This window comes from Vulpes vulpes, chromosome 1 (genome assembly GCF_048418805.1).
Source record: "Vulpes vulpes isolate BD-2025 chromosome 1, VulVul3, whole genome shotgun sequence".
Lineage (NCBI taxonomy): Eukaryota > Metazoa > Chordata > Mammalia > Carnivora > Canidae > Vulpes > Vulpes vulpes.
This window is the reverse complement of record NC_132780.1, coordinates 48,223,144-48,240,216: the sequence shown is the minus strand read 5'-3', so window position 1 is coordinate 48,240,216 and position 17,073 is coordinate 48,223,144. Positions and strand designations below refer to the sequence as shown.

The following is a 17,073-nucleotide window of genomic DNA, read 5'->3' as shown; positions in this document are numbered from 1 at the left end:
ATAAGATGTAATGCAGTTTTACCAAAGTTATTTTTGTAGACCCTTCTGAAGAACTGGTGGTCCATGCTTACTGTAGCATGAAGCACATCATCATTGTGCTCCTCTTTGGTACAGTGCAGCAGTGAGGGGAGGCCTCTGTGTGCCCCCAGCTTGGATGGATTTCTTCCTCCTAGCTGGTAGCAAGTTTTAAGTTGTCTGCTAGTGAAGCTCTCAAAATAGAACAGTGCTGGCAGGCTGCAGGGGCAGCAACAAATCAAGAAAAGCCAGGGGTATCCTGGGGTTGGAGGAGGTGGTGGGTATTTTCAAGCCTAAGGAAAAGCACTAGAATCTTGGATTCCTCAAAATGCAATATTTACACATTAAACAAGTAGTCACTGTATTCTAAAGGTAAAATAGGAAAGGGGGCAGTTAGAATGTGGTGTGTTTCCTCCAATAACAACTCAAGGAAATCAGTTGCTTCTTCCTATCTAAAAATTATGCTGCCCCATTCCGTTTCTTCAAATATGTGATTATTTTGTCCACCCAACATACTGAGTGGAGCTTCTGTTCTATCCACAGAAAATTGTTCTGTGAAAGTTTGAAAACAGGGCTACCTACTGCTTTCATTTTAAAGTGAGAAAACAAAAAGTGCTAATTTTTTTCTCAGGTATGTCTAAATCAGATTGTGTATTTGGATCCCCTTCTTCACCTTGCCCCTTGAGACCAACTGGCACATTTGCTCAGGTAAACCTGGCTCACACCTGAGTAGGAAGCCCTTGGGTCATCTGTCTGCTCAGCGAAGCCTTCTGAGTGCTAGCAGCTGTGTGCCAGCACCCCTGTGCCCTGGTCGAGGTGCTGGGCCCCCTGGGCAAGATGCTGGGTGCCCGGTCCTGCCCTCCTTCCCGACTAACCTGCCTGGCTCCTTCCTCTGCCCTCACTGCAGTGTGGGGTGAGGCTTGCTATGCTCTGGATGCCAGGGCATGCTTTGAGGATTCCTCAGTCTTTGTCTTGCTTTTCAATTGACTTGCAAAATTCTGCCTTCCACATGTCTAGTTTTGGCCCTCCTTGGATATGGTAACAGTTTAAGGCTGTTTTTTCAAATGCTATTCCTTTCAATTTTGTAAACTAGTCTATTTCATTTTTTAGGCAGTGCTTTTACATGAAGACAAAAAGAAACAAAAAACAACTATATTTTTGAGTCCCCAGTCAGGTATGTGGGTTTTTAAAAAAACGATGTGTGTTATTTTATTTACTGTATAGTTTACCACATGCCTTTTGAGATGTTTCTTTTGAGTAAGTGGTTTGAACAGGGACCAGAAGTCAGAATCACTCGGGGAACTTTTAAAAATATAGTTACCCTGTCCCCACCTCTACATCCCAAATCAGATTCTTCAGTGGTTAGGCTTGGGCCTGCATATCTTATAAATGTTCGAAGGTAATTCCTCTACCATCCCTGAGTAGGAACCATAGTCTGACTTTTGTTCCTCTTCCACACTTTTTCTTCCTGCTTTGAAATTGCCACTGTCAGTAGTGTATTCTCATGACACTATTTGCCACATATCAAAATAAGGAAAGAAATTGTTGGCCCGAACTCCACTCTCTCCCTCAGCTACATCATTTATTCATTCCTTCAACAAAATAATTATTATGCCCCCACCACCCCTGCCCAGCCCCCAAGTACAGGTTATGAGCCTAAACACTGACCATACAACAGTGAACCAGCAAAGCCCCTTCTCTCATTTACTCTACATTCTTGTCACAGAGATATATAAGTATATCCTATGGCAACAAGTGCTGAGAAAAACAAACCAGGAAAACACTGATAGGGTAACATTTATGCAAAGAAATCAAGGAAGGGATGAGTCAGGGGAAGGTGGAGTTAGATCATTACAATAGAATGAAAAACCACTCTTGTCCCCTGGCCTCACTGAGTGGCTTGAGCAGGAAAGAGGGTGGTAGGAGGCAAGGTCAGCGTAGAGGGTCTGGATCCTGAGGTGCCTTGAGCACTGGCGGGGTTGGATTTCTTTCTGTCTGTGAGATGGATAGCTGTTGGAGGGTTTGGAGCAAAGGCAGTATAACCTGAACTCTGTTGCTAAAGCTTCCTTATGGCTGCTATGAGGTGGTGACAGTAGCAACAGACCTGTGAGGAGGCTCCTGCTAGAGTTCAGGGGAAAGCAGTGAGGAACCTGAGGACTGGTTATGTTCTAGATATTTTGAAGGTGGCGCCAATGTGGTTTGTCGCTGGGTTAGATGATGACATAGGACAAAATATGAACTCAAGATGACACAATTTTGGTCTGAGCAACTGGAAGAATAGAAGTGGAATTTCCTGTGTTGATAAAGACTCAGGAAGAGCAGATTTCGGGGAGAAAAGGAGTCCAGTTTTAGCCATTTAGTTTAAGAGACTGCTGGATGTCCAGGTAGACATGCTGGGTAGCCAGTGGGATGTGTAGGCTGAGTGTTTAGAGCAGAGATCCAGGCTGAAGACAGAGATTTGAGTACTTTCAGTGTAAAGATAGTATGTGAAGGCCTGGGGTAGGAGTCAGATCACCTAGCAAGTAATGCAGAAAAGAAAAGAACAGTTAAAGACTCAAAATAAACAGAGGGGACAGACCGAATATGGTCAGTGAGGGAGCAGAGCAGCAAGAGAGCTGGCTCCCAGAGTCAAGTGGACAAGGGGCCTCAGAGAAGGGATTTGTGGGAATCACTGCTGCAAAGTCTGGTGCAGTGTAAACTGCACTTGAAGCATTGCATTTGGCAGTGCACAAGTCACTGGTGACTCTGGAAAGAGCCATCCCTCTGGAATGGAGAGGACAAAAACCTGACTGCAGGGGTTTCTGGTGAGAAGTGCTGGAAGAATGGTTGCAGACAGCCGAACCTCAAGCTATCCCGCCACTGGCCTGCTGGCCTATGAACAGATGCTCAGAGGGAGGCAAAACCGGGAGGCTCTTCCTTTCTCTGGTGCTTCAAGAGTGCTTTCAATTTGGGAAAGGGAAAGGAAACTTGAGAGGGAAAAGGAAAAACAAAAGTAACTTTGACATACAGGTAACTTTAACATAGAGAGGAACTTTTTCAGCTTTATTTTTTTTAGTAAGAAGGGATGAAACTCTAAACTCGATAACAAATATTCTGAGTTCTGGCCTGCAAACACCTTTTGTAACTTTGCTTAGTTTCTCTCTCTTCCTTTCTCTCTCATTCTATTCGATAAAGTAGGTTAAAGAAGGGAAATTATATAACCAAATAGAGCATGTGTAGTCTTTTTGATTGTACAGTTTATGTGAGAAAAGTTTCTGAAATTTTAAGACTTCATTGATACAACCAGACATTTTTTGTATGTAAAACAACCCACAGATTTTATGTTCAGCTTTTACATATTGTATATGTCATTGCTGATGTGAAAACACTGTTTCTAGCTTGGAGAGATGCTATTAGTTAGAATGTCAAGAGACAAAGCTGTCTGTGCCCTCCGTTATTGAGAAATAGCACTCCCAGCCCTGTTTGAGATGAACCAGGGCGCTGTGATTGCACCCTGGGTAAGCTCTGAAAGCTCCTGGCAAGGGATGTCTGGTTCCCTCTACTCTGAATGTTGTTAACAAGAGAAAAATAAATGGAATTGTTAAATTATGTAGCTACTTCCGTTTCTGTCAGTATGGAAGTAAAGTATCTCAACTATAATACAATAATCTAAATAGAAATAGGCATTTATTTTTATGCTACATGAATTTTAGGGTTTTTGTGTTTTTTTAAATGATTAGAGAAAACATTTAAAGTGGCATCAGATCTTCAGAGTTACAATTTAAGATCCATAGGCATTAGTTTGGTATAGAGTGAGGTGATATGACTCAAAAGAGAAAGAACAAGAAATCTTCAGAGAAGTACCACCCTTCCCTAAAAAGGGAATGGTGGGCATAAAGGTAAAGATGCAGGAGGCTTGATGAGAAAATGCAGGAGCAGCTGTTTCCTGGCAAGATTTTGTAATTGTTCCTGGTAGGATGCATGGACGGATGTAAAAATGAGAAAATTTCTAGTGGGAAACACCCCCACCCCCACCCCCCAAATCAAACAGAAGTGAAATGGAACTGGGGCCTTGTGAGACAATTTGATGGACAGCAAGATCAACCAAGACAGAGGAGGCCGGCCAAGGCGCTGCCTCTTAAAGCGAAGTATGGGAAATCCACTGCAGAGCTCGAGGTTGCTTCCCATAGATCCTCTAAGAGTTTGAGGATCACAGAGTTACCATATATAAACAAGCCAAAAGAGTGTTGTTTTTACAAGCTTCAGCCTTGAACAGATATTTCCAGAATTTTACACAGAGGAAAAATACTGATCCTTGCTTAATTGAGATGTTCCTTTTGCCAAGGGTAGGTGGTGAAGAAGAGCATGGCCTCTGCTGTCAGATTGCAGGATAGGATTTCTAGCTTTGTGGTCTTAAAAAACCTGCTTAGTCTCCACTTACTCAGTTTCCACTTACTCAGTTTCCTCATCTGTTACAAGGGGATGATAATACCTGACTTGTAGGCATGTTGAGAAATCATGTAAAAGCACTTAGAACAGCACCTGCGCATAGCGGCCAGCAGAGATTTGTAGGGGTGGTGATTGCATTCATACCCCTGCATGGCGTCCATCGGCATGGCTCCTGCTGCAGGTTTTACACATCATGAAAGTAGAAGTTTATTTTGATTTTATGCTTTTTTTTGTAAGGGGGGGAAGAATACAGATGTTGGGCATCTGAACAAATACCGGGAAATGGCATTATCAATTGACAATAAGGATTTCTGTAATTGTCTTCTGCATAAGAGACTTACATATTTAAAATATCTTAAGCAACTGTAAAACTTAAAACTTGAATTTACTACAGAAGAAGAATTATTACGATAAACATACCTACTTTATACGAGAAAAAAAAAATTTTGGGTGGTTAAAATCTATCTTAAACTCTTCAAGTAAGTATACAACAGCTGTTAAGACTTGTCACATTTATCCACAATAAATTTACCAAAATTGTCTATATTATAAATGTGAACTATGTCTCAACTGTAGGTAGTATTAAATTTCCCCAGACCTCTTCTTTTCCACAGTAGTAGGTGACAGACAGGTGGTTTCCTTTTGGTAGGATAGCCCCTCTTCTTTCCCATCATCCATATTGACCTCAGGCAAGAGACTAGGTTCTCTGAGCTTCAGGTGGCTCATCTAGAGAAGGGCTGTAGCCCCATTTATGTAATCAAATCTGAGGTTAAAGCACCCAGCCTAAAACAAGCCATGTTCTCTTTCCTTATGCCTCCTGCTACATCCCTTTCCACTGTGCCACATCTAGTCCTTAGCTACCAAATGAGAGAGTAGTGAATAGAAGGGTCCATGAATTTCCTCGTTCCTCATTGACTCCCCTCCTCCTCATACACACAGCTGGCACAGTGCCCTAGATGTTCAGTGAGTTTTACTGATGAGAGGTGTATTCATTTTGAAAGAATAAAGAAGAATAAGTGGAAGAATGGTGAGGAATAAGAGCTTTCAAGTCAGACATACTTGAGTTTGAAATACAGCCCAACCATCTGCTGGCTTTTCACACTTCTCTGTGCCTCAGTTTCTTTAATAAATTGGGGCTGACACTTCACAGGGCAGTTGTGAGGATTAATTTCCTATCCCTAAAGCTCTTCTCACATCACCTGGCACATATTATCCCTCAGTAAGTTATCACTGCCTTGTTACTGTGTAAACAGTCCCCTGCCTCACTGTTCCTTCCCTCTTCTAACTAACAGAACAAATAGATTATCCAAAACAGGAATATGTGGAGGTTGTAGGACCACAGTGATCAACTAATTTTCATGCATAAGGGAATTACTCTGGTTTACATATAATGATTTATTCAGTATGAGAATCTCAAAAAAAACCTAACATTTCTCTATTCCTTAATCCTCCCTCTTTTTGCAAAGAAAAATTACATTTCAAAAAAAACTACATTTGTCTCTTCATTTATTCCATTTTAATCTCATGGTTTGAAATCTTTATGACAGTAAATTTAAAATAACAGAAATAGGGGTGTCTGGCTGGCTCATTTGGTACAACATGCAACTCTTGATCTCAGGGTTGTGAGTGTGAGCCCCATGTGGCTCAGCGGTTTAGCGCCGCCTTCGGTCCAGGGCCTGATCCTGGAGACCCAGGATCAAGTCCCATGTCAGACTCCCTGCATGGAGCCTGCCTCTCCCTCTGCCTGTGTCTCTGCCTCTCTCTCTCTGTGTGTCTCTCATGAATAAATAAAATCTTAAAAAAATAAAAAATAAAATCTTTAATGAAATAAAATAACAGAAGTACCTTTGCAAACAATATGGGGAGATCTTATTATCAGTGAGTACAGATCATTCTTATTGATACCCTTCTTGATATTCTATGAATAGTGTATGAATAGTGTATATATACCAGTATATGAATATACCATTATTTATTAATCATTCCTTATTAATGGACTAGCTTTTTTCAAATAGTTGGTATGTCAGTGTCCTCCAAAACTATTTTTGCTTTCATATTCTTTCCCCAAAATGTAGAAACCCCATATATATCATATATTTTTAAGTTGATCTCTAAATTTTTCATTGGAATTGCAAAACATATAATTCCTAGGTTTTATTTTTTAAAATAAATGTTGACTTTTTTTTAAGATTTTATTTATTTATTCATGAGATACACACAGAGAAAGAGGTAGAGACACAGGCAGAGGGAGAAGCAGGCTCCATGCAAGGAGCCCGATGTAGGACTCGATCCCTGATCTCCAGGATCACGCCCCAGGCTGAAGGCGGTGCGAAACCACTGAGCCACCCGCGCTGCCCAAATGTTGACATTTTAAAATAAAACTTATCAATTAGCCTTAAACATATCAGATGAAATTAATATATATCACTGCTTTTTTATATGTGCCACCCATTCATTTACAGCTCTTTAACAGACAGAAATTTTATGTCATCTTACGTTCTTCCTTGAACTCCTTTGTTTTACTTCCACCTTAAGATGGTATATTTTTATCATATATATTTAAAGCATTTTAGGGGGACCTGGCTGGCTCAGGGGATAGAGCATGAAACTCTTGATCTTGGGGTTGTAAGTTCAAGCCCCACTTTGGGCATAAAGATTACTTAAAAATGAAATTTTAAAAAAGAGTCAGATTCAAGCATTTTATTGATCAGGATATCCTCCTTATCTGCAACAAAAATATTTATATAAATTGGATTTTTTAAAAAGATTTTATTTATTTATTAGAGAGAAAGAGCATAAGCCAGGGGAAGAGGGAGAGGGAGAAGCATAGTCAGTGCTGAACAGGGAGCCCCATGTAGGGCTTGATCCCAGGACCCCAAGATCATGACCTGAGCCAAAGGCAGACGCTTAACTGACTGAGGCACCCAGGTGCCCCTATAAATTGAATTTCTTAAGCTTTGTATCAGTCTGTAAAAATTTCTTCTGAATTGAGTTTTTGTGTTAGAATATATAATTGATCAAAACAAATGTTATAGTTTTTAAAAATTGCCTTTTTTATGGGTGAAAAAATTTTTATGTTTACATACTAAAAATGACTGCCATTTAATGAGATAGATGGGATTTTCCCCAGGCATTCATGTATTTTTGGATCAATACTACTTACTACAGGAATTAAACAGTATTCCTTACATTTTTACTCCAAATCTTTTTTGTCTTTATAGTTGGCAAACATCAAGAAAGCCCTTTAGTGTTTATGATAGCATATTAATAATAATAAATATACTTTCTTTGGGAACGGAAGATGTATTACAACAGTGTCACTCAGTTATTGCCGTTCCTTTTTAACTAAGTGACCAAAAATTACATAGTAATGTATCATCAGGAAGTTTTTGTCATGATCATCAGCTATCAATGTAATTTTACAAAAGTTAAAAATTTGGAACTTTTATTAGAGGCATTCACATTTACCACAGACACCAGCATTTCATTTGCCTTCCTGTCTGCTCAGGTTTTTTCCCAGAGCCATGTACCACATTAAGATTGAGATGAATAGGAGACATGCCAAGGAACACTGGCGTGCCTCCTGAGAACCAGCTAACAGCCTTAGCCACAGAGGCATTCTCGGAAAGAATCCAGGTAGACATGAGGCACTGCAGTTAAGTCCCCTTAAAGCTCCCTGCCCGCTCATCTTATTCAGTTGGCTCAGGAATACATGTACCCAAGTGTAAAGAGCACTGTTTATATCAAACACTCCCAGGCATATTTGCCTAGTTACTTCCTCAGGATAAATTCCTAAGCAGTAGAATGATAGCTGAAAAAAGTACACACCTCCTGGCAATGACACCAGTGATGCCAAAATGGATCATTGACCATCCTAGAGAGCCCCTGACTGCCTGTCCCCCAGACCCTCACTTCACAAGAATAGCCTTTTTGTCCATCAGCTTGTATCCTCCATTGAAGTCTCCAGTTTTTCACATGTTTTCATCTGTATTCATGTTCCTGTCATTGTATGTTTTAATTAGGTAATTTGTCTTTGTTTATAGCCCTTTCCACATGGAAATCCATTCGTGCTTTGTCATATGTGTTCTATCCTTCACCCTGATCACTCCTATTATTCCTTCAGCCTCGTTTTTTATTTGATTTGCTCTATAGGCAGTTGGTTGCTTGTTGGTTTTAGTAGTTTCATCTAGCCAACTTTTAGGTGATTTCAAGTCAGGCTTATAGAGCTATAAATTTCATGTTCTTCCCCCCCAGATTACATACAAGTTCATCCATGTTTTATTTCTAGTGGTTTTAGTATTTTTACATGCACATTGTTTTTTAAGATTTTATTTATTCAGGAGAGACACACAGAGAGGCAGAGACACAGGCAGAGGGAAAAGCAGGCTCCCTGCAGGGAGCCCGATGTGGGACTTGATCCCAGGACTCCAGGATCACACCCAGAGCCAAAGGCAGATGCTCAACCCCTGAGCCATCCAGGTGCCCCTACATGCACATTTTTTATATGAAATTTCTTCAGGTATGATGAGATTTGGTTTTTTTGTTTTTTTGTTTTTTTGTTTTTTACATATGGGATGTAGTAATAAGACTATTAGTATTATTCTTAGAAAAAAGTGGTCTCCTAACATTTTGGGGAAAATATAAAGATACAAATATAACTCATCTACCAGAGAATTGACCTTATTTTATTTCACATTTTCAATCTTTTTTCAATAAAAGATCATTAAGATGGTCGAAGTACCCTTTGACTACCATCCCAGACCCACTCCATTCTTCATGTCCCCTTCTACCCGAGAGGCATCAGTTATTAAGAGTTCAGATGTTCTCCAAGTTTAAACTTATGTATGTATCCTTTAACATCTATGGCCTTGGTGAATTTTTTAATTTAAATGGTGTATACTGTATAATAATGTTTTGTACTCTCCTTTTACATATCAATTTAATGAAGTGATTTTGAAATTTACATATATTGCTGTATATAGTGTGAGTTTTATTTTCTTTCCAGGATTCCATGTATGAATATAGGATGTATTATCCATTACCTAGCACATGAGCATTTGGATTGCATTTGGGTTCTTGCCATTATAAACAGTGCTGTAGTGAACATTCTTGTCTGAGTCTCCTTCAGCAAGTATGAGATATTCTATATAGCTTGTGTATCTAGAGAGCAGACTGTTAAGTCATAGCCTATGTGCATTTTCACCTTAGTTAAATATTATCAGGTTATTAGTTGAAATAATTGCCACTCCCACCAGCAGTGTTTATTTTCACAAATCTAATGGGTGAAAAATATTTTGGTGTTGTTCTAATGTATATTTTCTTGACTGGTGATGCTATTTATGTTTATTAGCCAATTAGAGTTATTCTTCTTAAATTCTCTGTTCCTATCATTGCCCCTTTTTATATGTTTGTTGACCAATTGGAGTTCTGTGAAATCCCTGTTCCTATCGTTTGCCTGTTACTTTATTATTTCCTTATTATTATCCTGTTACTTTATTATTTCCTTATTAATTTGTTAAATGTTCTTCATTTATTCTGAATACTGCTCCTTTACATACATTCCAGATATCTTCCTCCAGTTTATTTTGTTTTTCAACTTGTGTCTGTTGCCACTCCAAAGTTTTAAATTTTGAGATAATCATTGATGGATTTTTCCATGGTTAGTTTTCATGTTCATGCTCAATGATTTTAAGGTCATCTTTAAGAAAATATTCCCTGAAAGATGCCTGGGTAGCTCAATGGTTGAGCATCTGCCTTCAGCTCAGGGTGTGATCCCGGGGTCCCATATCAGGCTCCCTGTGGGGAGTCTGCTTCTCCCTCTGCCTATGTCTCTGCCTCTCTGTGTCTCTCATGAATAAATACATACAATCTTTAAAAAAAATTCTTCCCTGAGTTTCATAAACATATCCATCTATAATATCTTCTAATAGTTCTAAAATTTTATTTTTTCTGTTTGGATCTTTAACCCATCTGGATTGTGTGTAAAGTATGAGGTATAGTAAGCTAAATTTGTTGTCCCTTGAATGAAAAGTCTATCCTTGACACTTTGGGCAATTCAGAATATCAAGGATTTGTTGTCTATAGACCAGTCAATGCTCTAGAGTTAAATACCACAGGAGAGTGCTTTGCTTCTTAGTGATATCACTCATTTTTCACCGTGAGTTGACTGTCTGGATGCTCTGCTTTGAAAAGTTTGCTTCTGGAGGGCATAAGTTTCAATTTGCATACTTAATATGTTTGCTTTAGTCAATGTAGATAAGCAAAATGAATAAAATAAAAGTTATTTATGCTTCATTCTAGAGCATAATTACTATTTAGGTTTGGGAAATAAAGTCTTCCCCTGTTTTCACATCAATGTACTAATAACAGCTAACATTTATTGAGTACTTTCCTATGTGCCAGGTACTGTTCAGTTGTTTTACCTGTATCAATTTATTTAATCTTCAGAATAGCTCCAAGCAGGTAGGTATAATGGCCCACATTTTTTTTTTTAAGATTTTATTTATTTATTCATGAGAGAGACGGTGGGGGGGGGGGGTGCACAGGCAAAGGGAGAAGCAGGCTTCATGCAGGGAGCACGACCTGGGACTGGATCCCGGGTCTCCAGGATCACGCCCTGGGCCGAAGGCAGCGCTAAACCGCTGAGCCACCTGGGCTTCCCTAATGGCCCACATTTTGCAGAGAAGGAAAATGAGGCACCAAACATTTGATTGATGGGTTTTTTGTTTGGTTTTAATTTGTAGTGGGTTTTGTGTGTGGTTTTTTTTTTTTTTTTTTTTAAGTAGGCTCCATGCCTAGTGTGAAGCCCAATGCAGGACTTAACTCACAACCCTGAGATCAAGACCTAAACCGAAATCAAGAGTGAGACACTTAACCAACTGAGCCACCCAGGCATCCCTTTAATTTTTAGGTTTTTTTTTTTTTTAATTTTTATTTATTTATGATAGTCACACAGAGAGAGAGAGAGAGGCAGAGACACAGGCAGAGGGAGAAGCAGGCTCCATGCACCGGGAGCCCAACGTGGGATTCTATCCTGGGTCTCCAGGATCATGCCCTGGGCCAAAGGTAGGCGCCAAACTGCTGCGCCACCCGGGGATCCCCTAATTTTTAGTTTTTATGAAAATACTATTCATGTGGTTTTATAACCTTTTGACATTATCATCTGTCTTTACAAACCTAGTATTCCATTATGTCCATCATATATTCAGTCTTATCACAAGTTTTGGACACATAAGTTATTGGCATACTTTTATAAGATTTTTATGATTATTCAGTTAGCAAAATCCCAACCCACCTCTCTTGTCCTTCTGATCTTTCAATTTGGTAATCAAAAGTTGTTTTAATTTGCATTTCTTTGATTACTCACTGATGCTTAATGTTTTTTATGTGTACTCATATGCTTTTTCCCTTTTCCATATATTGCTTTTTATCTCCCCAGCTATATATTAGTGTTCCTCTTTCCCCTGTTGACTTGCTTGAGTACTGAGCATAGCAAGCCTTTCTCACAGGTGAAGGTGGTATGCTTAGGAAACCTCCTGACCCCAAAAGTATATAAATATTCGCTACTCCTTATATTCTGATGCTCTTATATTTAATTCGGTAATTCACTTGGAATTGGGATGGAGAGGAAGGATATGTTGTGGGAAAGAAAACTCTCCCCTCCCTCCCAAAATGACTTCTTTGACATGGTACCAGCTATTGAACAATCCATACTTCACCTCGTTGGTTAGAAATGCAACGTTTGTTATATACTCCTTTCTTAAATGTAATCACTTAAGAATTTCTGTTTCTCTTGTTTCATTGATCTATTTGCTTACACTCCAGAACAAAACTTATTAACTCTTCTGTAGTATGGTTTTAATTAGTAATCCACATTTCTGTCCTTTACCTGTAAATACAATAAATTTCCTTTTTTTTCTAAGCTATTGCTAGAATGTCACCACTCACGGGTTCATATCTGCAAAGTAATGATGCAAGATATTTCTTTCTAACCAAAGAATTTGTTGCAATCTGTTCTGTGTGGTTGTAAATGAAGGCACTGATCTATGCAAAGTGGAGGTTTGAAAAGTCCACCTGGCCCTCTGCACCAACATGGAAGTAGTGAACATGTTAGTGTATTAGAATGATGTCACTCTAGCAACTTGCTTGCATATAGAAAGAATTTTGACTAGGTTTGTGTTTAATAGATCATGTTCCATACATACCTTTTTTATATCTAGCCTGCTTACTCAATTCACAATAAGTGACCAATCCCAGTGGGAAAAGTTTCTGTAAATAATTAAGAAGTAGTAATTTTATGGCTTTTTGATAAAGTAAGGCTTGTTTTATTTATGTTGGGTTTTGTTTTTTCCCCCCCTCTAGGTAGCCTTTCCAGTAAATATATGACTCAGGGAAAAGCCTCAGCGAAGAGGACCCAGCAGGAATCATGAGGGAAGGAAAAAATGCAGCACTCTAAATGGCCACTCAGGCGTTCCCATTCACTTTGAAATTAGGTTCATTTCACAGGACACAGCAGCTTAGATCAGGCTTCAATTTAACATTTAAAGGAAATGTCAGATTTTTTTAAACTTAATGAAATTGTTAATGAGGAAAAAAAGTAATATAGTCTCACCTACCACAAATCCCCATAGATGTAAGATTTTAAGAGAAAGCCATGATGTATTTATTTAAGCCAGGTTTTTTTTTTTTTTAGCCAGATTAAAAAAAAAAAAAAAAAATGGGTAACTGTGGGCCAGTATTCAGTGAATACAATTTCATGGTTTTTAATTCTTTCAAAGCACACTAAAAGTGATGTGCTGATAAACCCTGAGTAAATTAACCCCTTTTTTCACCTATAAATCCCTTTTTTGTTTCGAAGAGGGGAAATTATATTTATTGTTTACTGAATCTTTGTGTGAAAGCATATCAAATATGTGTGAACTGCTACTACTGTATTTACGATTTACAAACCTTATTTTATTGGTATTTGTAGAAGTGACAATGAGAACTTGAGTACCTATTTATGCGAGCCTTCTGTGGGTCAGCAGCGCCACTGAGGGGCTCTGGGGTTTTTTCCCTCTCCGATTTTAAGAAAGTTGACATAGAATTACTATGCTCATAAAAATGAAGTAAGGAAAACAAGTAGTCCTGCTTGCTGCTAAAAACATTTTCAAAGGAAAAATGACAAAAAAGAAGTGCTTTTTACTTTTTATGATACTCAGAAATTAGAGTGGAGAACTTTTAAAAATCCCTGAGGATTAAAGAGGCCATCTCCACCAATCACAAGTTTGGTTGGTGTCCTTTTCCGTCTGACTGGAACCCTCCTGGAACTGTTTCTCTAACTCCACAAGCCCTCCAGAAGTAGTATGTGGTCAGAACTATGCCTCGGTTTATTTATCATTTTGAAATAAAATCAAAATTTCAACCTGTAATTTTATCCACATTACTTTCTAGCGAGAGTCCTAAATTTCATAAGGAAACCAGATGGGAGTGAGTACAGATCTGCTCCTCTTTATCTCTTGCTCCCTATACTTGTGCTCAAGCAATCTACTGGTTGTTGACCCTACTGTGTGCCAAGCAGTGGGAATGCCCACAGGAGAGGCACAGACTTGGCAGGATGAAGACAGCGAAGGATGGGGAGGGTGTTTGCTGGGCAAGCGTTCCCAGTTAGGAGAGTCCTTCCTTTCACCCACTTACAGACATGCTCCAGTTAAAGAAGAATCCTATCAAAATTACCTACAGAATTTGGGAAGTTGTGGTAGAAAAGATTAGTTCCTTACTCATTTTGAATGAACCCAAAGTCCAGAATTAATCTCGTGAATTATGTACCCTGGGCAGAAGCTTGCTTTTCTGATTTCTCCTGCCTTCAACATGAAAATGAGCTTGACTTGGCACACAATTCTTGTCACACTTTCTTTGGAAAGCCTATTTATTAATGCTGTCTTCTGGCATACTAGTAGAAATCGGAGGCCAGCCTAATTTTTGTTCCTTTGTAGGTTTTATTTCTCTGGTTGGGTGCTTCAGTGTTTATTTATCCCTATAAGTTTTATGTTAGTCACTTTTGTCTAAAACAAAAAGCGAATCCCATGTATCTCCCTAGTCCAGTTTGGTTTTTTTGGTGGTTGGTTTTTTTCAACTTGGGAAAGCATGTTTTTAATTTTTTTTCTCAGAAAACTTTTTTCCTTTTTCAGTATTTATTATTCTTTTCCTTCATCCCAGGAAAACTTACTCTACATGACTGGCCGGATTTGGTGTTCATTCTGCTGTTTGCTCTCACATGAATTTTGTCATTTCACTTCTAATCATCCTCACTTAACTCAGCCACCTTCCCTTTTCCTCTCATTCAAGTTTATTATCTTCCTTTTCATGGAAACCATGAAGAATGTTTAAAAGCTTCCTACATTTTATTCTCATTCCTGTGGTAGATTTCAGTCCCTCACACTGGCCCAATGGGACAGTGATCAGTATTTGCCAGGCCTAGAGAATGGATGGCGCCAGTCACAGTCCCTTCCCCAGCTAGGGGACAGATGCATCTGCTCCATGCTGAGGCCTGCTCCCAGGGCATAGTTATCATTCGAATGCAGCTGGCCTGTCCCTCCACAAATTTCACAAATGCTCCACTAGCATGATTTCCTTTCTTCTTTCTCTCGAGTAAACAAGAAAATGAAATCTATTTTTACAGCCCCAGTCCATACTTTCTAATCCCTTGCTCAGTGGGTACTGTTATCAACAATCTGCACACAGAGATGTTACTAAAATGTTCTGACATCACCTCAGTTTACTTTTCATTTTCAAATGTGTTTCACAAATGATTCTATTAAAAAAAAAAAAAAGTTTCCTAAGTGGAAAAAAAAAATCCTGGGTAGATAGGTCGATAGAGTTCATAGCAAAAAGAAAAATTGTGGAAACCAATCAATTCAACAAAGTCCCATAAAACTGTAAAGATGTGCTCAGTATTTTTTTCTTCAAAAGCAGGTATGTTTAGACAACAGTCAAGAATTTAGCATGCTTTCCTGGGTGGAATTCTAGACTTAATTAGGGTCTGGGTCTGCTGGTTTTCCAGCTGAGAGTGTGACAATCCCCCCTAACATCATGGCAGTTCAATTTCCTTGCCTATAAAATAGAAGTCACACCTGCCCTTTCACAGAGAAGTGAGGCCTTAATAGGAAAAACACTTTTTGAAATGTCTAAAACTCTTGAAACTAAGGCCCAAAGTGCAGCGTTGAACATTTTCCCATATAAAGTTTTTAACCTATTGGTGGAAATCTAAAAGTGGTTGCCAACTCCATCTATAGTTACCATACCCTCCTCATGACACCCCAGGACAGCTGCTGCCCTGAGATAAGGGAGCCCACATATTTCTTAATATAGTCTTGAAAACCTTCTTTTAATGCCAGTTTATCTGAGGAAGCTGCAGCAGTTCAAATAACATTATGTATGCCTGACCCACTAACAAGTAGATTATGTGACTTACCACTCACATGCAAAACAGCCAACCAAGTTGAAAACTGAGTAGTGTGTATTAAATAGATGAAAGATTTAAACATACATGGGGATCCTGAATCCAAATTTAGTACTAGATTTTTAAAATCTTTTTCTAATGCACTATCCTAAAAGGCCAGAGTTTATGCATCATTTTTAAACTAGCCATTCTACTTAAACTAGCTCCTGCCTACTCAGCCTAAAATTGTGAGGCTACTATGAGACAGTGTGCCCAAGGGTGCTTTTGAAACCTATAAAATGCTACACAACTACCTTACGGTATTTCAACAAGAATGATACATGGCATCTTTTTTTTTTTTTAACATTTTATTAACACATTTTATTTTTTAGAGCAGTTTTTGGTTCACAACAAAATTGAATGGAGAGTGCAGAGTTTGAATATACCCATCTGCCCACCGCCCCCCCCCCCCCCCCCCGCCCATTTGAGCCCAAATCCTCCACCATAGACAGCCTGCACCAGTGCGGGGTTGTCTGTTACAACTGAGGAACCTATGTGGACACAACATTATCACCCAAAGTCCATTGTTTACATTAGGATGCATTCTTGGTCTGATATGTTCTATGGGTTTGGCCAAACGTATAACGGCATGTATATCCACCATTGTATCAGTTTCACAATATTGTGAAAATATTGAGTTTTCACTAAATATCCACGAAAAACTAGCAACGTTTATTGAGTTGCTGGTACACCCTTCTAAGGGCCTTCCATTTCATCTTCACCGCGTCTGTAGGAAGGGCATGAGAAGAACACCTGTGCCAAACCACCCAGCTCGTCAGGTGCAGCCAAGACACTCCCAACATACTACCATCTCCTAACCTCACCGTTTGCTAACAAACGGCGAGGCAAAGAGGACCATTCTCTCACCGTCAAGCAGTCGTATTTCAGTAACGGAGATAGAACTACTTAAGGGAATTTTGAATCCTCCAATCCTGTAGGCTTTGGGGGGGGGGGGTGACAGCTAAACTGGGCTCTAAAAACACACTTCACCGATTAGTTCTTTCCACACTGAAACACCAAGCAAGAAGCTATCCTCCCCGGCACCACCCCCGCCGCACCTCCTTTCCCCCTACATGCGCGGCCTCCTGTCCTCCTGTGCTCCTCCCGAGTCCTGTCTAGATCTCTCCTTCGTTCCTGGGCTCTCCACTTAC

The 17,073-nt window shown here is 39.3% G+C and overlaps 1 protein-coding gene across 11 annotated transcripts in view; it reads left to right on the top strand.

The window, feature by feature from the left end:
• The window catches only part of TUT7 (terminal uridylyl transferase 7), a 64,283-nt gene extending 50,430 nt beyond the window's left edge, over positions 1 to 13,853 (top strand). For 5 of the 11 annotated variants that reach the window (XM_025984185.2, XM_072763451.1, XM_072763403.1 and 2 more), the window contains 3 exons: positions 647 to 723; positions 1,126 to 1,189; positions 12,805 to 13,853. In XM_025984185.2, the coding sequence (XP_025839970.1) occupies positions 647 to 723; positions 1,126 to 1,189; positions 12,805 to 12,872 (209 nt within the window). In that variant the 3' untranslated portion in view covers positions 12,873 to 13,853. The remainder of the gene's footprint in view (positions 1 to 646; positions 724 to 1,125; positions 1,190 to 12,804) is intronic. The other 6 variants (XM_072763425.1, XM_072763465.1, XM_072763444.1 and 3 more) reach the window with 2 other exon arrangements.
• Positions 13,854 to 17,073: the final 3,220 nt, after the last annotated feature.